Below are 24,086 nucleotides of genomic sequence, written 5' to 3'. Positions count from 1 at the left end.
CAAATTTTAGTGGGTTCATGGGGAGAAATAACTTAAAATCAGATGAAGCCTTTTTAATAGCTTAATGTTAATATCAGAGTCTGTCGCCCATCGGATTTTGTGTCATTTAATGAAATTGGAACGTGGATGGTGAATACACCTGATTCACTCAAGGAAGCCTTTACTCTTGGATGTGTCTTCAAAGTTTGTGCAAAAGGAGACCGAAGAGACGACAGAACTGTAGGGATGACCGTTGGATGGGATGGCCTCTGAAATTACGGAGTGTGTTACTTTGGTGTTTGTCTCCCAAAAAAGATTTCAGGGCCCCCTGGACCCTTTTAAATCTGTGGGAAGTGTTAAAATGGTGAGACACAAAGAACAGTTTTAGAACTCTGAACTCATCCTGAGATAGAAGTTGCCTTTCGTGGTTGCATAACAGGAAGAGCTTTAACAGCTGGGTAGCTTGGGTTGATAGTGTGTACTTAAAAGCCTCCCCCCCCCCCCCCCCCCGCCGCCCCTTTTGTACTTTCTTTTCATCTCCCACAGGAAGAAAGCGATATTATAAACACTGCATTTCATGCAGACCTCTGTAAAGTAGCCCATTTCCTCCTGCCATTGTCCTGTGCATCTGTGTCTATTGGGTGGATAATTCTTGGTCCTGACAGTGGAACAGCGCTGCTCCCCCTTTTAAGAGTTTTAAACGGGCAGCTCGGAAATGCCCATAAGTGCTTTCCGTTTCCAGGGTGACTGATTGCAGTACCAATTCCAGGAAACTTGCCTCGTGTGCGAAGGATGGCTAGGAAGAGAGCAGGCAGGGTTTCTCCACGTACAAACCTCTCCCTGCTTGAGGACCCAATAGACAGAGGTGAACAGGACCATGGCAGGAGGAAATGGGCTACTTTACAGAGGTAGGTTGAGGCCCTCTCCTGGCAGCTCCCTTTCTGGGCACTTCGCGCCATAGCTCTTGGTGTGTCAATGACCAGGATGCCATGGAACGCGCAGGGACGGGGCAGGGAAAGCACTGCCCTCAACTCCTCCTGCATCCTGGGTCCTGGCTAAGCTCCACGGGGAAGGTCTGATAGGTGCTGATGCAAAGAAGTTTGGCTACGGGGTGGGGGCAGGGGGACTTAAAAACTGGGCCACGACAAGTAAACTCTCTCAATGAGAGGTATTCTAAAGATAATCTGCATGTCATCTTTGCTTCTAAGGACCTTTGGTGGGGGGAGGGGATAATATTTTAGTAAAACAAAATTCTCAAACTTGATGACACCTTCGAAGTTAATTGTTTCCAAGCAAAAATTTCATTAAGAGCCTTATAGATAACACTCCTTGACCGTATACACAGTATAACGGGTTTTTCAATTTTTTTTTTAAGATCTTCTTTTATTATTGAAGTATATAGTTACTTTACAATATTGTGTTAGTTTCAAGGGTACAGCAAAGTGATTCAGTTATATATCTATGTTCATGTATATATATATTCTTTATAATATATAAAATATATATACATATATTCTTTTTCAGATTCTTTCCCATTACAGGTTGTTACAAGGTGGGAGTATAGCTCCCTGTGCTGTACAGTAGGTCCTTGAATTCTGTGTATTTTTATTTAAATGTATTTTATTAAATTGAATTTCCAGTAAAAAAAAATTATGTTCCAGTTTAAAAAAACTATTTGAAATCCTGGATTGGTGGCCCTGGACCCAAATCATGATTGACTGCTGAATTCTGAAAACAAGACTTCAGTTCAGCATATAAATTTGATGGATACCTTGATGCCCACTTTCTGTTGGTGAAAAGTGTATATATTTAGTTTAATTTTGCTGTAAAATATAATCACTAATAATATGCAGTAAATACTTATTTCCTTGAGGAAAAGTAAAAAAAAAAAAAAAAAATGACCCTGTTCCTTGTAATAAACCCGAGAGTTTATACTTGGAATCGGAGAACAGGGGTGCCCGTGGAGAAACTGCCTTGCCCCCTTGTCAACTTCAGAGACCCTCTGGCTAAATCCGTCCTAGCTTTGGAATGGGTCTTGTAAGGGAGGGATCCTTAAAGGCTCTGAACTCTCTATAGAACACTCATGGGAATTTTTAGGCATCCCCTGGGATGCACAGGGTATTTCCTAATGTAATCTAGAACTTGGTTCAGGCGGGGTGTGTCAGGAGGAAGGTGAGGAACCTGGCTGTTTGAGACGAGGTTGGGTAGGCGATGGCTAAGCGTGGACCGCTAATGCCCAAGCCCACATCCCACTAACCAGAGCTTTCCTGGTGGACTTGCTTCACACTCAAAATACCAGACCTTAGAGGTGTTGGACTTGACACAGGCCAAGTCAGAAACCCTACTCACACTCTTACAAATGGAAACCTCAGGGTATTTGTGGTGAAACAGAGAGAATGAAAACCCAGAAATTCCATACCACGCTTCTCATGAATTATAACCAGAAAGTGCCGAGAAGGGCAACAAGTCAGCCTGGTGTGGGTTGGGAGCACAAAGGGGAATGTGTGTTGAATTTCCTGCCTTTGATATGCGTCAAGAGTCCCAAGGTTATGGCTTGTCTTTTCTTAAAAACTGGGACATCCTGGGTATAACCCTGTGAGGACATCAGATTTCACATGGCAGCCTGTGTAAGTGATAAAACTGCAGAAAGGTCTCCTCTGTCTTGAGGGGAATGCAGTGATGGATTTATGTGTGGTGAATAATAGCTATGATATTTATTTGCACATAAAGGACAGGCAGCTGTGGTTATCACTGGGGCATTTAGACAAGCGTGGCGTAAGTGAAGGTGCCAGTTTTACATGTGTTGTGTTGGCGTGTGACAAATCAAAGTGACAAAGGAGAGTTTGGGATTAGCTGAAGGGCAGGGCACTTCAGCTGTCATCGGTTATCATGGTCTTTCCATGGGATTTTCATTTTGGTAACACCCTGCTCTCATAATGCCTGTGTTATAATGCAGGTGCCTATTAGAGTTAGTGTCAGATCATCTGAAAGATGTGTGGGCATCTTTGTTAAAATGCATCTACTTGTCCCTTTCGAATTAAGACAAAGCCACACTTAACTGCATATTTGATGATGCCATTGAGTTAGTGAAATTGTAGCATAACTAACTAAAACTGTTTATTTCTACAGAAACAAGCTTTGACTAGAAACAAATAGTCTTTCTTTTTTAACAGCCCTTTTGAGATATAATTCACATATATAGAGTTCAGCCTATTTTGGTGAATTGTTCATTAGTGACCAAAAGGAGAATTCTTTGTGGGTATATTCAGTGTCTGAAAGTCTGATTCCATAGGGAATATATATATATATATATATATATTTGTCTTTTTAGGGCCACACCTATGGCATATGGAGGTTCCTAGCCTAGGGGTTGAATTGGAGCTACAGCTGCTGGTGTAGGCCACGGCCACAGCCACGCCAGATCAGAGCTGCGTCTGTGATCTACACCACAGCTCATGGCAATGCCAGATCCTTAACCTGCTGAGCGGGGCCCGGGATGGAACCCTCGTGGACACTAGCTGGGTTCATTACTGCTGTGCCACCATAGGAACTCCCATCCATAGGCAACATTGAACAGTGCTGTAACTGACCAGGGTTCTTGGCCTTCCTTCATCAATAGAAATTGGTAAGAGGCCAGACAAGAAATTCAGACAAGGCTTTATTCCCAGCCCCTGCTACAGCAAGTGGGGGGACAGAAACAAGTAACAGTTTCTCCTGTTTGCACCCAGAGGAGGGAGGAGCTGGTTCCTTACATGGAGTGAGTGAGGGTAGGGGGCAGGTTCAGAGGTGGGGCCAGAGGGGTGGCTGAGGTCATTTGCCCACCCCTTTGGGGGTGTTGTATGCAGGGAGGCGTGGGCATTACCCTGCTTTTACTCCACCATCCTGCTTTTGCTCCAAGCTCTTCAGAAGTAGCAGTTGGGTTTTTTGATCTTTTTGTGTCTTCTTGTCCAGAACTTGCCCCAACTGTGCATGCACAGAATTATTTTTAGTTCCATATAGTTTTTCTGTATTTTCTTCCTCGGAAGAGATGTCCAGGTGCAAGCGCTGCAGCAGAGGGTCCCAGCTCCCGGCTCCCAGCCTGTCTCAGTGCCACTGATGGATGACTGATATACCCTGGCACATGAGACCAGTGCTAGCCAGAAATCAGCTGTGTAACCTTAAGAGGATTAATAATTATGAGATTAGCAATTATGTGGATGTGGGTCCTGGCTGTGCTCTTTCCTATCATGACATTGCTGCTAATGCATCCTTGTTAGGTTCCCGATTTCCCATGTCCTTGTTTTGTCTTTATTCTGCGCTTCCTTCCCTTTGGGATATGCTAATGAGGGAAAGGTAATATGCTAATGAGGAGGAGTCAACTTGACGTTAGCTGCTTTCCTCTGTGTTTAAGAATTGCCTGCATGGAATGTACTTTAACCTCCACCAATGCCAACCTTGGATGAGTTACGTAACCTCTCTGGGCCTCCGTTATTTTAACTGTTACCTAGGAATGATAAGAGCCTTCCCCATGTGGGAGGATTAAATGCATCCGACCGATGCCCGGCCTGCCGTGATCACTCAGTATTTGTCAGCAGTTGTTACGGTTGTTTCCATCACTCAGTGAGCTCTCAGATGTGTGGAGCAATTTGGGGAAACAGAGATGCGATTTGTGCGTGGCAGTTCATTAATCACGAAGAACATCTTTGGGATGGACAGATGTCAGGCAAGTCTCTCTAGTGAGGAATGACTGGGTCTGCCTTGCCTTTTCAACTGTGCTCTTCAGAGCACGGAACAGGTGGCCGCGTTTTGCCGCAGTCTGCATGAGATGAACCCCTCTGACCCAAGCCCGTCCCCCCAGGACTCCGCTGGGCCTCAGCTGGCCACCATGAGACAGCTCACGGACGCCGATAAGCTGCGCAAGGTCATCTGTGAGCTCCTGGAGACGGAGCGCACCTACGTGAAAGTACGTCTTCCCCAGCCTGCCCTGCCTGCATCCTCCCTTCCATCCTTGTGCAGGGTGAATGCTGTGTGTTTATACTGATGCTGACGAGCAGCAAAGCCAGATCCCGGTAATGAAAAGAATCTTGGTCGTTCCAAAGGAACGTGGCCTTGATTCTGAATGTTATGATCGCCCTTTGTGGTTTAAGGAAGCACATCATTCTCATAGCAACGTATTGCTATAGGTAACTGTTCGACTGACTCAGGACGATAGGGAATGTTACCTTTCAACCTTCCAAAGGTGCTGTTGAGCTGATATTAAAATGGAATTGGTTTTTGACACATTTAAGGAGTACTGTCTTCAAAATCTACTTTGAATCTAGGCAGAAGGATAGCAAATCTCTTTTATGTTATCCTTTGTTCTGATATTAAGTTGTGTTCCTAGAACTATGTGATTTGTTCCTTAGGTAATTTATAATATATGCAACTATTGAAAAATGATTAAAGAAGACAATTTAGAAGTGATACAAGCAAACTTTAAAATTTTATTCATGAAAAATTAAAAAAAAAACCTTTTTTTAAAAAGAGTTCCCTTTGTGGCTCAGTGGAAATGAATCTGACTAGCATCCATGAGGATGCAGGTTTGATCCTTGGCCTTGCTCAATGTGTTAAGGATCTGGCATTGCCGTAAGCTGTGGTGTAGGTTGCAGAGCAGCTCAAATCCCCAGTTGCTGTGGCTGTGGTGTAGGTCGGCAGCTGCCATTCGACCCCTAGCCAGGGAACCTCCATGTGCCGCGGTTGTGGCCCTAAAAAGACAAAAAAAATTTTTTTTTATTCATGAAGTAGACGGTCCATTTGTAGACGGGCAAAATGGGACAGAAGGCAAGACGCTTTTACAGGATAGAGAACAAGGAAGGGACAAATAGAAAATATCTGATTGGCTGCGGCCACGTGGTCAACCTTGGGTGGGATGAGAAGGCCTAGAGTTGGCTTGGCATTTGGAAATTGGCTGATTGGATATACTGCACTCTCGTCAATTGTATTGATGAGCTACAAAAATGATCTAAATTCAGTTTGCTGACATGATACTCAAGACAGGAGTGGTTCCATCTGGGACCCAGAAAGTTACTTCAACACTGTATAATTTATAACATATTCTTATAACTACATAATTCATCTATGTTAATCGCATAATTATATATACCTCTTTAATTACATAATTTAGTTATATTTAGTTGTATGTTACAACAGAGAGTTTCTGTTTTTAATGGTCTATTTCAGTCTTTAAGTCAGAAGTCAGCAAGTTATCTAGCCTTTGGGCCAGATCCAGCTCTCTGCCTGTTGTTACAAATAAAGTTTTATTGGTAAAACTGTTGTTTATTTGGAACAGAGCCACAATTATGTAATATTGGTGCCACTTTCCTGCTACAGCCGCAGAGTTAAATAGTTGTGACAGAGACTGTATGGCTTACAGAGCCTGAAATATTTTGAGAGAAGGTTCACTCGCTTTCTTGGACCGTGATGACCTAAAGCCTGAAATGTTAGCATTTGGAATATAATCTGTTTTTTCTGTTTGTTTGGTTTTTTTTGTTTTTGATTCTTTGTGGACTTTTAGATGTGCTAATCAGGTATCCTTTCAACCTTTAGGACTTAAACTGTCTCATGGAGCGATACCTAAAACCTCTTCAAAAAGAAACTTTTCTCACCCAGGATGAGGTATGGTGGAAATTGTCTGTATTTTGTGAGGCTCACACTGCAGCTTCACCTGGTGACGAGGAAGGTGTAGGTTGCACACACAACACTGAGAGCATTTTGAATTCATTTAATTGTAATAAATTGGTCAAATGATTGCCTGTGGAGCTCATGGCGTGCACTTGGAGAGCTGCCCCATGCTCGGGTAGTGGGAGCATAACCTTAATTGATGAGTGTGGCTAGAAAAACTTTGACCTCAGAAGCAAATAAAAGTTCAGCACACGCATGAAATATGGGGTTGATGAAATTCCTTTGCCTTTTCCAGCTTGATGTGCTCTTTGGAAATTTAACTGAAATGGTAGAGTTTCAAGTAGAATTCCTGAAAACTCTGGAAGATGGAGTGAGATTGGTACCTGATCTGGAAAAGCTTGAGAAAGTTGATCAATTCAAGGTAAGCCTCATCCTCAAGTCGTGTATAGCTGCCTCCTGATGTCCAGGGTGGGCTCTGCTGAAGGTCAAGTCCAATCTCCTGAATGCACGTCCCAGGAGGCACTGTTGCCGTGGTGTTGAGTCTTCATCCGACTGCCAGTCGATGCGTCCACACTCCTAAAGGGAGGTCTGGGAGGGGAGCTGACTGCCTCACTTGTCTGGCCAAGGTAAAAGCAGTGCCATCAACATACATTAAGCTGGTGTATCTTCTGGCTTCTGCTTTGGAAGATGCACCCAGCTTTTGCTCTGTGTATGCAGTGTCCTTTCCTGCATGCTATTAGCAAATTAGACGAGCACTCTTGGTTTGCTGATAAACCAATTAATTTATCTTGTTCTGGGAAACTGGTTAATAGAAATGCATATCGTTATCTGGGCGGAAGACAGTCTTCCAGCACACAGTGTCCTTGTAGCCTTAATGAGAATTTATGACTTGTACCTCAGTGAGGGTGCTTGCAGCTTATTTCCTCCTCCTTGGTTGGCTTTCCCTTATTGCAGAGATTTCCTGTGCCAAGTTTCCAGTCGACACAGCTCACTAATTCATGCACAGTGATGTTGGCTTACATGTTACCGTCACGTACTTTTAAAAAGCAGATTCATCGAGTTCCCGCAATGGGGCAGTGGATTAAGAATCTGACGGCAGCTGCTTGGGTCCCTGCAGAGGCGAGGGTTCAGTCTCCAGCCTGGCACAGTGGGTTAAAGGATTCGGCATTGCTGCAGCTGTGGTATAGGTGGCAGCTGTGGCTCGATTCAGTCCCTGGCCTGGGAACTTCCATATGCTGTGGGTGTGGCCGTTAAAAAAAAAAAAGGCATAATTGACATACAATACACTGCATATATTTAAAGCGTACAGTTTTGTGAATTTTGACATGTGTACCCTTGTGAAACCATCACCTCCATCAGGATGATGAACATAATTATTGCATATACACTATTTTTTTAATCTTCTTTTTGCGCCACACCTGCCGCATATGGAGGTTCCCAGGCTAGGGGTCTAATTGGAGCTACAGCTGCCGACCTACGCCACAGCCACAGCCATGCCAGATCCGAACCACGTCTGCGACCTACACCACAGCTCGCGGCAACCCCAGAGCCTTAACCCACTGAGTGAGGCCAGGGAGCGAAACCTGCAACCTCATGGTTCCTAGTTGGCTTCATTCCCACTGCACCACGATGGGAACGCCTATACACTTTTTTTATATGGCATCTTTTACTACATAATTATATTGAGTTACACCCAATATAATTTATACTTTTTTATCGCTGACTAGTATTCCATTGCGTGGATAGACTACATTTTGTGATCCTTTTCCCTTTCTTGGTCATTTGAGTTATTTCCAGTTTTTGATAATAATAATAAAGCTGCTGTGAACATTTGTGTACAGGTTATAGTGTGACTCTATGCTTTCATTTCTGTAAATACTTAGGAATGGAATGTTTGGATCCCATGGTTACGTGTATGTTTAACTTTTTAAGAAACTGCTGCACTGTTTTCCAAATGGTTGTACAGTGCACAGCCTCACCAGCTGGTCCTCCTCATTCTTACAGTGAGGTTGGGTCACTCTTTTTCATTTTAGCCACTCTGCCATGTATGTGGTAGCACCTCATTGTGGCTTTAATTTTAATTTCTCCAATGACATGACAATAAGTATCTTTTTATGTGTTAATTTGTGCTAATATATCCTCCCTGGTGAAGTGTCTGTTCAAATCATTTGCCCATTTATCATATTGTCCTATTTTTTTTCCTTTTTTTTTTCTTTTTTGGGCTGCTCCTACAGCACATGAAAGATTCTTGGCCAGGGATCAAAACCGCACCATAGCAGCAGCCTGAGTCACTGCAGTGACAGTGACGGATCTTTAACCCACTGAACCACAAGGGAACTCCATTTGTTTTCTTATTACTGGGTTTTGAGAGTTCTTAGGAAATTTTATGTATAAGTCCTTTAGCAGATATATGATTTGTAAATATTTTATTCTTGCCATACATTGTCTCTCAAAGAGCCAATTTCGGGTATTACTGAAATCCAACTTTTCTTTTTGTCTTTTTGCCATTTCTAGGGCTGCTCCTGCGGCATATGGAGGTTCCCAGTCTAGAGGTCTAATCAGACCTGTAGCCGCCGGCCTACACCACAGCCACAGCAATGCAGGATCCGAGCCGCATCTGCAACCTACACCACAGCTCATGGCAACGCTAGTTCCTTAACCCACTGAGCAAGGCCAGGGATTGAACCTGCAACCTCATGGTTCCTAGTCGGATTCATTAACCACTGAGCCACCATGGGAACTCCTGAAATCCAACTTTCAAGTGTGTTCTTTTTGGGGGTTGTACTTTTGGTGTCATATCTATGAACTCTTTGCCTCATCTAGGCTCATAAAGATTTTCTCCTGTGTTTCCTCCTAGAAGGTTTGTAATGTGGGGATTTATATTTAGGTCTCTGATCTGGTGTGATGTATGAAAGTCACTTTTTTTGCCCATGAATATTTAGTTTCTTAATTTTTCTAGTGCTATTTTTTGAAATGATTCTCCTTTGATCTTTCCCACTGAATTACTTTTGCATTTGTGGTGACCTTGGTTTCAGTTGTCCACATAGGTGTGGGCTGCCATCCACTTTGACTCTTCTGTGATGTACAGAAATCTGGCTGTGTCATGTTTGTACATACACAGCCATGTAGGATCTGAGGTGAAGACTGCCCCTTCAATGTATTTTTCTGTGACATCTCTTCACAGTCCCTCTGCAGCAGGAGCTATTTAGAATGCACATGCACATTCATACACATAAGCATATGGACATATATTATATATAGTTCTCTATTTTTATTTGGATATAATTTCAGACTTGCCGAAAGGTTGCAAGAATAATACAAAGAATTCCCAGAGACTGTTCTCCTAGATTTTCCAAATGTTAACATTGGATCACATTTGCCTTATCCTTTCTCTCCCTTCCTATTTCATATATGTGTGTGTGTAAATAGAGAATATAATTTTTTCCCTGAACCATTTAAGAGTAAGTTGTGGACATCATACCCCTTGAACCCTAACCACTGCATACAGTGCCTTTTTGTGTGTGTTTGGAAATTGCTTGGGTTTAGTTCATTTCTCAGGGTGGTGAGTCACGCTGTCCATTTGAAATACAGTTTGGTTCATTGACAAATGAATTAGGGCAGTAGATCACCCTAGTTGCCAGTGGTTTGTCAATTAATTGAAAAAGTGGCTTAATGTGGAACATAAAAATTCAGACCTGAAAACACTTGGTTTTATTTATTTTTATTTAATTTTTTTTTTTTTGTCTTTTTGCCATTTCTTGGGCCGCTCCTGCAGCATATGGAGGTTCCCAGGCTAGGGGTCTAATCGGATTTGTAGCCGCCGGCCCACACCACAGCCACAGCAACTCGGGATCCGAGCTGCGTCTGCAGCCTACACCACGGCTCACGGCAATGCCAGATCCTTAACCCACTGAGTGAGGTCAGGGATCGAACCCACAACCTCATGGTTTCCAGTTGGATTCGTTAACCACTGAGCCACGACGGGAACTCCTGAAAACACTTGGTTTTAATCTAAAGTAGCTAACATTCATTATATGCATTTGGCCAGCTTTTGATTTGCGGCAAGTTTTTTGGGGTTAGATTTTCTCCACCCCTTGGAAGAGTTTAGGTGTCAGAACTGTGATAGGGACATGACCGTATCATGAGCAGAGTTGTTCTGAGGATGGATGGGTTGGTGCATGATCCTTTTAGCAGGTTCACTCTGAGGCAGTCACTGATGTAATTACATTTTGGTGGACCCCTCCACCCTGACCTTCACTTAAATGTCATGTCACTGGAAACTTCTTCCCTGACCTTCGCTTCCCTGATTTATTGCATAACCTGATAGTCTCCATTTACCTGTAAGACATAAGAGGTGATGCACATTGAGTATTCTCAGCCCTGGGCTGCTCTCAGGCACCTCTGCATTGGCTTCTGGACAGTCAGTGTTCATTCCTAAACCTGTTGCTATCAGCTTCCACCACTGCTGCTGCATTTAAATCCTGATGGTAAACTTGCCAAAAATACACACATGTGTTAAAATGTTCAAATTGCATCATATACAATAGTAGCGCTAAAGTAGTATTAGAAAAAAAATTGGTTCTGAGGTCGAATAAATTTTGATCATTTTCCCCTTTGAAAATCTGCCATGTCCCTTACCCCGTAAGAAACTCTGTGAAGCCCCACAGGAGGGGAACAGAGGGAGAATGCAGACTTTGTGTATAAAGCCCTCATGGTTGTGCATACTTTGTGCTCTGAGATCTTTTTTTAAGGCCAGAAGAATAAATACCTTAATGTTCCATCTGTGTTTGCAATATTGTAAGAGCTTAGTAAATATTAAGTTTAAATGCCTGACTTGATATGGCTAAAGTGAGAGGTTACATTTAGAGCTTTTTCTTTTTTCCTTCTTTCTTTTTTCTTTTCTTTTTTTTTTTTTTCACTTTTCAGGGCCGCACTTGCAACATGTGGAAGTTCCCAGGCTAGGGGCTGAATTGGAGCTGCAGCTGCCAGCCTATGCTGCAGCCACAGCCATAGGTCACAGCAATGCTGGATCCTTAACCCACTGAACAAGGCCAGGGATCCAACCTTCATCCTCATGGACACCAGTTGGGTTTGTTACCACTGAGCCATGATGGGAACTCCATTTTGGGGGGTTTTTTGGTCTTTAGTTTGGGGCTTTTTTGGCTGTTCTGTAGCATGCAGGAGTTCCCAAGCCAGGGCTAGAACCTGAACCAGGGCAGTTGAAAACATCAGATCCTTATCCGTTAGGCCACTGGGGAACTCCCTAGAGCTTTTTCTTCTACAATGTTTCTCATTTAGTTACTGAATGTGACTCAAAGGATGACTAAACCTACAGGGTCAGACTCTCCTTCCTGATACCCTCTCCATCAAGAGGGTGAGGTCTGGGGAGGGATGGGGCTTGAAAAGGAGGAAAAGTAGAACATGTAGGGAATGAATTTAAGCCTCTGATTACCAATCATGTGTGGTTCATAATTAACCTTTTCTTATTTTTGTTAATGGACCGTCTATCAGAATTCTCTGCATTGTTCATGCAATAAATTGCACTGTATGGAAACCAATTTATCACTCAAATCCAAAACTTTTTTTTTTTTAGCTTGGAATCTACCTTTTAAATTCTCAACCTAACTAAGCAGGACCTCTTTCTGAATGAAACTCACTCATTGTGACACCTATAAAAGATATTTTCCCAAGGCTTGTTTCATATATTTAAATAAAGTGTATAGGATGGAAGTCCCCGCTGTGGGGCTATGGGATCAATGGTGTCTGCAGTGCCAGGGCGCAGGTTCGCTCCCTAGCCTGGCACAGTGGGTTAAAGAATCTGGCGTTGCCGAAGAGGCAGTTAAGTCTGTATGCTTCGGATGGCCAAAAAAAAAAAAAAGTATCTATATATGTAGGATAAATAGTATCCCACCTCAGGCATGTTAAATTCCTAACAGGCAAGGGCTCTGCCTAGTTTTGATCCTCTTAGGGCAGAGGGTGTGGGCTGGGAGAGGATTCCTAATTCCCAGGGGTGAGCCTGTTTCTTCTGTTTTTATCTTCTCCTGCTGGAAGAAAGTGTGGCATTGAAGAGGGTGCAATTAGCATCAGGGAAAGGTATTTTCTATTTTGGGGGGAATGTGCATTCTCTGCTTTTTTTTGTTTGTTTGTTTTGTTCTGTCACGTCTATATCCCAACAGGAACTAATGAGAGAATTCAGGACATTTCTGTCTTTTTCAAAATGTCCTATCTACCTTCTCATTAACATTCAAACATCCCAGCTAGGTCATTGAAAGACAAGTCTGGAAAACCAGTGACATCTTGACTGTAATTACCGAGAAAGCCAAATCCAGTATCCACTACACAAATGTGTAAGCCCATACGCTTTCTGATAGGGCATCCTCTAGCAAAAACAAGCTGTGACAGGTGTGAATGATGCTGATTCGTGGGGAGGCTCAGGCAGAGGTGAGCTCCCTGCTGCATCCTGCTGATAGTTCCAGATAACGAACTGTATTGTTTCTCATTAAATCCAGAAAGTGCTGTTCTCTCTGGGGGGATCCTTTCTGTATTATGCTGACCGCTTCAAGCTCTACAGTGCCTTCTGCGCCAGCCACACGAAGGTCCCCAAGGTCCTGGTGAAAGGTAAGTCCTGGGAGGATTGGTTAGCAGGTGGGCATGTTAATTGTCATTTCACATTTCAGGCTTGCCTTTTTTTTTTTTTTAAGGGCTGTACCCTTGGCATATGAAAGTTCCCAGGTTAGGGGTCGAATCGGAGCTCCAGCTGCTGGTCTACACTACAGCCACAGCAACGTGGGATCCAAGCTGTGTCTGCGACCTACACTACAGCTCACAGCAATGCTGGATCCTTAACCCACTGAGCGTAGGCCAGGGATTGAACCCACATCATCACGGACACTAGTCAGGTTCATTATCGATGAGCCGCAATGGGAACTTTGGTTGAGAGCTTTTAGATGGAAATCTAAGAGTCATTGTTGTGCCAGGTGGATGTTCCAAATAAGGGTACAGTTGTCCCTCGGAATCTGTGGGGGATTGGTTCCAGGACCCCTTAAGGAAACCAGAATTTGAGGATGCTCAGGTCCCTCATATAAGATGCATAGTGTTTGCCTATGACCTATGCATATGCTCCCAAATACTTTAAATCATCCCTAGCTTACTTATAATACCTAATATAATATAGATGCCATGTAAATAGTTGTCAGTGTGTAGAAAATTCAAGTTTCGCTTTTTGGAACTTACTGGAATTTTTTTTCTCAAGCATTTCTTACCTGTGGTTGGTTGAATCCACAATGCCGAACCTGTGGATATAGAACCTGTAGCTACAGAGGACCAACTGTACTGAGAAATGAAATGCATGAATATCTTGAATTAACAGTTTTGTCAATTTTCTAATAATGAAAGTTTCATTACAAGCTGTTTGGGGCCTGAATTGATGAGTCATTTTGCCATTATGCAAAAACATTAGAAATTCCCAGCTTTATTCCTGTTTTTCATTAATTTCATCATAACCTACCACACTGCATGCACCTTTTTGTAGAATTTTATCTCCCCCTCACCTATTTTTGTTCCCAGATATATGATAATAGTCACCCCATCAGTACTAAAATGGTTTCGATGATTTAAGAAAATCACTCAGGTTACAATTATATTTTGCACGGGAAAGACTAGAATTTTTCTAGTGGCAAGCTCCTTTTCCTAAGTGTTCTAGGAAGATGATGGAATGCTTTAAGAGTCTCCAGAAAGTTGGTTCATTTCCATAGTTCCGCCTATGGCTGTTGATGATAGGCTAAAGGACTAAAGACACATTTCCTTGGTAAACAGTGAAGCTAAGAGAAAGTTTGATTTCAAAGAATCTCTGGAAATCAGCCTGCTTTGCCTGAACACTTCACCATGGCTGCCATGGAAACAGCTGCTGAATATGAAACATCATTTACTTATATTGATGTTTGCTACCAAAGAGAACTAGCTTGACTTAATTCAAAACTTATTGTAAGAAATATTAATACAACATAGGTCTCTGGGTAACCAAAGATCCTGCCCCAGATAATGACACACTTAATGACATACTTAAGGCTAGTGATAGTCTATGCAGAAGAGTTCTAGTTCAACATAAAAATTTAAAGGGAACCTAGGAATTTCCATGTTCTGCCACATGGCCTCATTTGTGGTTTTACGTGTACTGCGTTGGTCACATAATTCTGGGTATGTGTGTTTCTTTTTAAACTTTTAACCGAATGCTAATGTTATGAGAGTGTTGGCATAAAAATTTTAGAGCACTTTGCTCTATGGTAAAATTATACACTCATCACCATCCTTAAAGCAATTTGTGTTATTTTTAATCACTCGATGAAATTAAATTCTGCCCCTGTAGATTTTTCTTAATTCGAAAAAAATTAATTTTTGCACCTGATAGGATAGAATGTTTCAAAACCATCCCTTAAAACATTAGATATTGTATAACCCACATTTTTCTAATGGCCAGATGTGCCAAGAGGATGAAGAGAACTCTTCGAGAACAAAAAGTACCTGGCTCTGCTTCTTAATAGACTCCCAGCTCGGCTGCGTGGAAGTGAGGCTCTTTAGCTCACAAAGAGCTGAGAACTGTGCCCTCTTTTGCCCTGATATGAAATAGAGTCAATGTGTTCAAGGCCCATGACCATGTTTTTTGGACTCGAGAATTTTAAGGGGAATTTCTAGACCCCCTTGTGGATGTGTCCCATGGAAGCTGTAGCCTTCATGCATTAGCTCTGGGCTCAGGACTCACTTCTCAGGCCCCTTCACTCCCTCCTTTAGACACCTCATTCCCAGCCCCCTTTCTCTTCATGGATTTGGTGGCTGGACCTGTGGCGTCTGCTTCCCTCCAATGGGGCTTTCACAAGATGAAAAGATTGAGCTCTTTATGAAGCTGGTCTGCCCCTTCCGCCATGGTTCATGTTTTTCTCTATGGAACAAAGATAGTGAGAAGAATCATTTTTCAATTTCATTATGCCCTTTCACAACATTTTCTGTTCTTAGCTAAGGTTTCTAATCACTGGAGATGGAAATACATTTTTATCAGAAGCTTAAAAAAGGAAAAAAAAATGCCTCCAGTTAAGTCACTTTGATATAATGTCCTTTCTTCTTCCTTTTTTTTTTTCCTTTCCCTTTATGCCAGTCTCTCTCTCTCTCTCTCTCTCTCTCTCTCTCTCTGTCTCTGTCTCTCTCTCTGTCTCTCTCTCTGTCTCTCTCTCTCTCTCTCTCTCTCTCTCTCTCTCTCTCTCTCTCTCGCTATCATTTCTTTGAACCTGGAAGGCATAAGCTGTGTCTTCCTAATTATCCAGTGACAGGTAGCTTTCTGATTGTCTGGGGACCCACAACTCCCCAGGGCTGCTTTTCAGCCCAGCTGGGACACAGATAAAAGCCCTGGCTGGTGAGGAAAGTGCTGCTGTTGTCACCTTAGGTCAGATAAATGTCCCCCTCTGAGATAAATCCCAATGGCTGGTAACACTGAATTAACATAGAACAGATCTTAAAAGGTGTTCGCTGCAGGAGATCAGCCTTGCTCCACTTACCAGAGCTGCAAGGTGCTGCTTGTTCTTCTTTTCTTTTTTTTTCCTTGCCTTTTCTCAAAAGATGTTTGATCAGCAACGAAGTGCTTGAAAGATTAGAAAATCAGGGTAAAACCGGGCCAAGCCTGTTTTAAAATGCAAGCTTTCTTATTAGTCAGATATGGGGAGGTCAGCAAATTAGGAGATAATTGCCATCAAAAAGACAGTTTGTTACTCATGGTTCCCAAGAGAAGGGGGTGCATGGCACACTATGCAGGGCCACACGGGGAAGCACCAGGGCCCACGAGGAGGCAGAATGAATGAGGTGGGGGGACATGGACAAGAGCTTTTATTGTGGTCTCTGCAGGAAGGAAGGGTGAGGCAGGGTAAACAGATTTAGAATAAGCTAGTTGGAACAATTCCAGCAGGCTCTGGGGCATATAGGCTGTCCTGCATTACGTGGTACCTGGTCCTTGGGTGATTAGGGCAGGGGGAATATTTAAAAAAATTTTTTTCTTATAGTTGATTTGTGACAACTGAGCAAATGTGACGGCAAAATGACCCAGTGAAACATTTATACGCATTCTTTTTTTCACATTATCTCCATCACATTCCATCACAAGGGTTTAGATATATAGTTCCCTGTGCTGTACAACAGAAACCTCATTGCTTATCCATTCCAAATGCAATAGTTTGCATCCAGTATTGGTCCAGAGTATAAGAGCCTAATAGAAGAGAGACGGCGACAGGTGACTTTGGATTGGTTGGTGTGTATGGGAAAGGCATGCTTCTAAATGAGTTCTTTACCTTCTCTAGGAGTTGGCTAGCTCTGGGGAGGCAGTTTCCCCCAGGGTTTATAAGGCCCTAGATGTCACACTCTCAGAGTAAGAAGGCATTCTTAATACAAGGACAATGAACAGCAGTCTCTGAAAATCGCTGTGTGTAGGATTTACAAACTCTGTTCTCCCTGAACTCACTGGGCCTCCCTGCAAAGAAATGAATAAATCTGATTGCCAGGCCCTACCAGTTGTCCCGCCTTCCCTCCCCCGACAACTCTCAGTCCTGTGAAAAGGCACCTTGGGAGTAGTGAATGCACCGGTGAGAGGGGAGTCCTTTGAACCTCCCACCCAGACAACCTGTTTTTTATTTTTTTATTTTTTATTTTTTTGTCTTTTTGCCATTTCTTGGGCCGTTCCTGCAGCATATGGAGGTTCCCAGGCTAGGAGCCAAATCAGAGCTGTAGCCACCAGCCTACGCCAGAGCCACAGCAACGGGGGATCTGAGCCGCATCTGCAACCTACATCACAGCTCACGGCAACGCTGGATCCTTAACCCACTGAGCAAGGGCAGGGATCGAACCCACAACCTCATGCTTCTTAGTCAGATTCGTTAACCACTGTGCCACAATGGGAATTCCCAGACACCCTGTTTCTTAAACTCTTCCAGCCAAAACGGACACGGCTTTCAAGGCGTTCCTGGATGCCCAGAACCCGAAGCAGCAGCACTCGTCCACTTTGGAGTCTTACCTCATCAAGCCCATCCAGAGGATCCTCAAGTACCCGCTTCTGCTGAAGGAGCTTTTTGCCCTGACAGATGCAGAGAGCGAGGAGCACTACCACCTGGACGGTGAGCCCTGGGCCCCCTGAGGTCTGCACCTTGCCCACGTCTCCCCCAGAGTCTCTAGATCACCAGTGCCTTTACTTCCCCACCTGTTTTCTTCTAGTGGCCATCAAGACTATGAATAAGGTTGCAAGTCATATCAATGAGATGCAGAAAATCCATGAAGAATTTGGAGCTGTGTTTGACCAGCTGATTGCCGAACAGACTGGTGAGAAAAAAGAGGTAAGGACCACCCCCCCCCCCCCCCCCCCCCCCCCGCTTCTTTCCAGTATATGTGTTCATAGAGCTGGGTTGGTTTGTTTCTTTTTAAAGTGTTATTTGGGAGTAACATAGAATGATAGTGTGTTGGGGGGGTGGAAAAGTATAGTTAATTTACAACGTTGTGTTAGTTTCTGGTGTACAGCAAAGTGAGTCACAGTTACATGCATATATTATTTTTCAGATTCATTTTCCTCATAGATTATTATAAGGTATTGAATATAGGTCCTTTTGCTCTACAGTAGGTCCTCGTCATTTTTCTCTTTTATATATAGTAGCATGTTTCTGCCAATCCCAAACTCTTAATTTATTGCCTCCCTCCTTTCCTCTTTGGTACCATAAGTTTGTTTTTTATGTCTGTGGGCCTCTTTCTCTTTTGGCAATAAGTTCATTTGTACCATTTTTTTGGAGTCCGCATATAATGATATCATATGATGTTTGTCTTTCTCTGACTTCACTTAGCATGGTAATTTCTAGGTTCACCCATGTGGCTGCAAATGGCATTATTTCGTTCTTTTTTATGGATGAGTAATATACCATCGTGTGTATGTCCCATATCTTCTTTATCCATTCATCTGTTGGACAATTAGCTTGCTTCCATGTCTTGGCCATTGAAAATAGTGCTGTTATGAATATGGGGTATCTTTTCAAAGTATGGTTTTCTCTGGATATATGTATAGGAGTGGGATTGCTGGATCACATGGTTGTTCTATACTTAGTTTTCTGTGGAACCTCTCTACTGTTTTCCATAGTGGTTGTACCAATTTACATTCCCATGTTGGTGGAACTTTTATCCTTTACCCAAGGCTATATTGTGGATTTTCTTTCTCAACTGAGTTATTTCTTGACGTAGGGAATGTGTCCTGGTTCCAGCCCATCACCTTTGAGACCTCTGGTTTTGTTCTGTGTTAAATGTAAGAGTGAATTCCCATGACAGTAATGTGGCCTGTTTCTTTTTTTTTTTTTTTGTCTTTTTGCTATTTCTTGGGCCGCTCCCGCGGCATATGGAGGTTCCCAGGCTAGGGGTCAAATCGGAGCTGTAGCCACCAGCCTACGCCAGAGCCACAGCAACGCAGGATCCGAGCCGCGTCTGCAACCTGCACCACAGCTCACGGCAACGCCGGATCGTTAACCCACTGAGCAAGGGCAGGGACCGAACCCGCAACCTCATGGTTCCTAGTCGGATTCGTTAACCACTGCGCCACGACGGGAACTCCTTTTTCTTTTTTATTTTTTTTTATTTTTATTTATTTATTCTTTTTTTATTTTTATTTTTGGCCTGTTTCTCTAAACACCATTCAAGGCTGAGGCTATATCCCCAGAGATGAGAATAATAACTGGCATGTAGTAAGGGCTCACTAAATATTTATTGAATGAATGAAAGTTTCAGGTGACTCTGAATTTTTTTGTTTGTTTGTTTGAGCCTGCCTGAAAAACCTACTTAGAAGAAATAATCATAGGAACAGATAAACTTGGGGAAAACGTAGCATGAACCATGAGTTGTGCCTGAGTCATTGAAAAGAGCTTATGTGAATACCAATGCTGATAATACTGAGATGAATCAGACCAGTTTGATGTAATGATCTTCATCAATGCCTCTGTCCCTCCTGATTTGATTGGAATTGTATCCTCGTTTTGCTTTCTGCCTCAAAAATGGAGACAAGCTGGGCAGGAACTGTGAAGAAAAATTCTTGCTGTGATTAGAAGAGGGGGCAAGGCAGTAGGATGGGGGGTAGGGGCAAGGCTTGGTGGTTTAATCTAGATGAAAAAATGGCCTTATCTTCAGAAGTCTAAAGGGTTATTATCTAGTTTTTCTCATTTATGTCCTCAGTGAAACAAAGCAAATTTTTAGACTGTTAAAGACGAAAAGAGGCTTTCCCGTCGTGGCGCAGTGGTAAACGAATCCGACTAGGAACCATGAGGTTATGCGTTCGATCCCTGGCCTTGCTCAGTGGGTTAGGGATCTGGCGTTGCTGTGAGCTGTGGTGCAGCCTGGCAGCTGTAGCTCCGATTCAACCCCTAGCCTGGGAACCTCCATATGCCGCAGGAACAGCCCAAGAAATGGCAAAAAGACCAAAAATAAAAAATAAAAAAAAAGAAAAGAAAGATGTATAATAACATCTCATGCAGATGCAAAAGGGAACCCATAAGAAGGAGTTTATTTTACTCATGTGTTAGGAGAGAACCAGACAGTCAGCATGGCGCAGGTGTCTTTATAAAGCGAAGAAGTGTTGAGATCATTTGTAAATGGAGACCAATTGGTTTTCCCACAGTGGGAGGAAGTCACTTAAGGTCCCTACCAGACTGGAGAGAATTTGCATATTTATCTGTCATGTGCACGTTACGAAGAGTGGCAAAGGGGCTTAGAGACAACATACCCATACAGGTTGGACTCTGATGGTCCAGGAGGATGTGCTGTGGAGGGTGCAGAGTTCGCCACTGAAACATCGTATTCTTTTCTACGTGATGTTTCAGGCAGAGCATGAGAATGTTCTCAGTCAGCCAGGCAGATAATTTAATGTATTAGAGTGTAGGAAAGATGGACACTGCTACTCTGGATTTAGTTCTTTCTCCCTCTTTTTTTTTTTTTTTGTCTTTTTAGGGCCACACCTGAGGCATATGGAAGTTCCCAGGCTAGGGGGTCAACTTGGAGCTGTAGCTGCCAGCCTATGCCACAATAATGCCAGATCTGAGCAGCGTCTGCGACCTACACCACAGCTCACGGCAATGATGGAGCCTTAACCCACTGGGTGAGGCCAGGGATCTCACCCAAGTCCTCGTGGATGCTAGTTGGATTCATTACCACTGAGCCACAGTGGGAACTCCCTAGTTCTCATTTTCTTGTAAAAGTTTTTTTTTTTATGTTTGTTCTTAAGGGTCACACTTGTGGCATATGGAAGTTCCCAGGCCAGAGACTGAATCTGAGCTGCAGCTGTGACCTATGCTGGATCCTTTAGCCCACTGCACTAGGCTGGGGATCACACTTGCACTTCCACAGTGACCCAAGCCGCTGCAGTTGGATTCTGAACCCTTCTGTGCCACAGCGGGAACTCCTTGTAAAAGTTTTTATAGTAAGAAAAACATAGTGTATTTATTAAAGAAAAGGGCAGACTACAGAAAAAGGCAAGAAGGAAAAACTATTTATAGTCTCAAAATGCAAAACTCACCCCTTCATGTTTGGGTGTTTATTTTAATTTTTAAAAAAGTCGTGTACAGTATATACTTGCATGTAGAATATAGTTCCTTATATAGTGTTGAATATTTTGGAAGTAATTTTTATACCTTGATTGTTTTAATATTGAACAGAGTTATTTAATTTTTATGTTATTTTAAATTATTCAAAGGATCATTTAAATTATTGGGTAATACTTTATTGTGATGGTGATTGAAAAATGATTTACCTAATTCCTGTTGTCAGGCAACTCTCTTGACTTCATTTATTGATGCCTATGAATAATACCGCAAATGTTTTTGAATATAAGGTTCCTTCCATCCTGTATTTTGGTTTCTTTCATTTTGACAGAAGTAAATTTTATTGGGTCACAGAAATTAACATTTTTAGTGTATTTAATTATATTTTTCATTGTGGTCCAAATTGATTTCTGAATTTCATTGATCTTGAGGGCAAAAGACCATTACGCTAATGACGAGAAGGCCATAAGGATAGCAGATTGCAACGAATTTAGAAAAAAAGATGAATGTGATTCACAAGTCAGAGACTGTAAAAGGGAACGTGGCTTTGGTGAAGCTGCCCATCCTTGCAAATAAAATCCTGATGGCCAAGTAAGAAATTTTCCCAGCAAGGAACAAAGAGATGTAGTGCTGTACAAAGCAGTCTCTTGTGAGCAGAGATTTTGTTAGGGGAAAAAAAAAAATGTGCAAAAAAAGGAAAGAGGGACATTTGACTGCTTAACAGTATCACAGGATAGAAATATCAGTATCAGAATGTCCAACGCCCAGAAAAGTGAAGCCTTGGAGAAGAAGCCAAAGAGAGCAACAAGAGCTTATGTTTTAGAATTATAAGAGTTAGAGGGAGTTCCCTGGTGTCACTGCTGTGGCTCAGGTTCAGTCCCTGGCCTGGGAACTTTTGGGTGTCATGGGCATGGCCAAAAAATAATGAAAGAATAAGACAGATGTAGGTATCAAAGCCAAAGACAGTTGATGACTCAAGGAGAACAAGTCGAGTTTTACTTGATCTTCTAGAATAGTCTTCTAGCTGGAAAGGATGAGGTTTTGATTCCACAGAAATAAAACCTTAGAGAGAATGGTCCAGGGTTAATAGTGTGTTCTGTGCCAAGAGCAGTGGTGCGGCCACAACCCTACTTACAACATGCAGTTGGAACAGCCAAGGAGACTTAGAGAGGCGGCCGTTCACATGTCCACAAATCGCTGCATATATCCTGATTTTCACAAAGCTGGTTCCTGGTCATCGAGTAACCTTTTGGTGGCAATATCCAGAAAAACCTCTAGACTGGATCTAAGAACAGTTTGTAAATAGGAATGGGGATATTTATCAGTATCTCCTGGGAATGGTAGGTCTGTACTGAAATGTTAACATTCCAGGGACATAAGACACCTGATGGTGTCAGCAGCCAACTGTCCTCAGGCGGTCCCTGAAGGCACAGAGAACAAAGAAACCTTTTGTGTGTGTGTGTCTTTTTAGGGCCACACCCGTGGCATATGGAGGTTCCCAGGCTAGGGGTCCAATCGGAGCCACAGCTGCCAGCCTATTCCACAGCCACAGCAATGCAGGATCCGAGCCTCATCTGCATCGTACACCACAGCTCACAGCAACCCTGGATCCTTAACCCACTGAGCGAGGCCAGATATTGAACCAGCAACCTCATGGTTCCTAGTTGGATTTGTTTCCGCTGCACCATGACAGGAACTCCCAAGAAACCTTTTATTTAAGAGGAAACTGGGCTTCAGGCTCTTCCCCCGTGAACTCTGGGGAGTTGTGCAGAACTCCCCAGAGCATCCGCTTTGCTTAGGTTGGAGGGAGAAAAGGCCGAAGAGTCCAGAAAACCTGACTTAGCAGGGCATTCCAGTCCTTGTTGGGGTAGAGGCCTCTGACAGAACTCAATCTCACAGTTTTTGATGGAATATTCCGAAGGCGAAGGCTGTGAGAGAGGCCGTTGGCCTGAGCGAGCAGCCCCAACCCCCTTATTATATTCGCAAGATGGAAACTTGGCAAGAGAGGGCAAGAAGCCAGGTGCGTTGGGACTGTATCAGCCTGTCTTTACCAGGTAACAAAGAAGGCAAAATCTTAGTGCTCATTGTAGCAAATACTTATTTCACCCCCAGGGTGTGGGTGAACTGAGCTCTGGCTTGACTGGATGCACTTTGGAGCGTAGGGCTCAGAGTGTTCCATGACGCTTCCTTCTGGGATGCAGGCTGAAGCAGCCGTGGTTGTCTTGGGCATGTTCTTTCCACGGCTGCAAGGCGGAAGCACACCAGGGCTGGTGGAATCTTATTATGCCAAATCCACAGCCCAACCCATATGGCCAAGTCCAGAGTTTGGGGCTTTGCCTCGTCTAGTAGGAGGTCTAGAAAATTGCATGTAGAAGGTGGAGCTATATAATTGATTGGAGGAAGTAGGGTTTGGGCAGTTATCCACCCCAGGTACCTTTAATGACTTTTAAAGATATTCCCCCTAAGCCCATGGACCAAAATGGTACCCAGGAATTTGACTTCCTGTATCACTACTCCTCTTGTGTGTGGCTGTGTGGGGCTTCAGTAGCGGAGGCTAGATGGCTCCCTTGGTGGATACTGTCCTGGGGGTTTGGTTGACTAGCTATTTAAGGTATACAAAGTAATACAGTGGCTTAATGTTTTTCACCACTGACCCGTACAACTAATAACCCAGGTCCGTGATAATTAGGGCACTTATTATAATGATCCCAATCATTATAGTGGAAATAATACTACTACATTCTCTACTCCTGGAGCCCCATCTCCAGCTCCGTAGCCCGGCTTGGCTTCACAAGGGCAATGTCACACGGGACCATCTTCAGTGGAGGGTCACTCGGTGGCTGCTGTATCTAGAAACCCAGTCAGATCAAAAGCAGC

General features: G+C 43.2%; 1 protein-coding gene across 3 annotated transcripts in view; it reads left to right on the top strand.

Annotated features, from left to right (window-relative positions):
• TIAM1 (TIAM Rac1 associated GEF 1) overlaps nucleotides 1–24,086 on the top strand; it is a 234,298-nt gene that overhangs the window by 189,917 nt on the left and 20,295 nt on the right. For 2 of the 3 annotated variants that reach the window (XM_047795360.1, XM_047795368.1), the window contains 6 exons: nucleotides 4,742–4,921; nucleotides 6,544–6,612; nucleotides 6,914–7,039; nucleotides 13,128–13,236; nucleotides 17,586–17,765; nucleotides 17,863–17,981. In XM_047795360.1, coding sequence (XP_047651316.1) covers nucleotides 4,742–4,921; nucleotides 6,544–6,612; nucleotides 6,914–7,039; nucleotides 13,128–13,236; nucleotides 17,586–17,765; nucleotides 17,863–17,981 — 783 coding nt within the window. Of the gene's footprint in view, nucleotides 1–545; nucleotides 888–4,741; nucleotides 4,922–6,543; nucleotides 6,613–6,913; nucleotides 7,040–13,127; nucleotides 13,237–17,585; nucleotides 17,766–17,862; nucleotides 17,982–24,086 lie in introns of those variants that run through there. The other variant, XM_047795378.1, reaches the window with a different exon arrangement.

Source organism: Phacochoerus africanus, chromosome 1 (genome assembly GCF_016906955.1).
Source record: "Phacochoerus africanus isolate WHEZ1 chromosome 1, ROS_Pafr_v1, whole genome shotgun sequence".
In the NCBI taxonomy this organism is placed as follows: Eukaryota; Metazoa; Chordata; class Mammalia; order Artiodactyla; family Suidae; genus Phacochoerus; species Phacochoerus africanus.
This window is presented reverse-complemented; position numbering and strand designations above follow the sequence as displayed.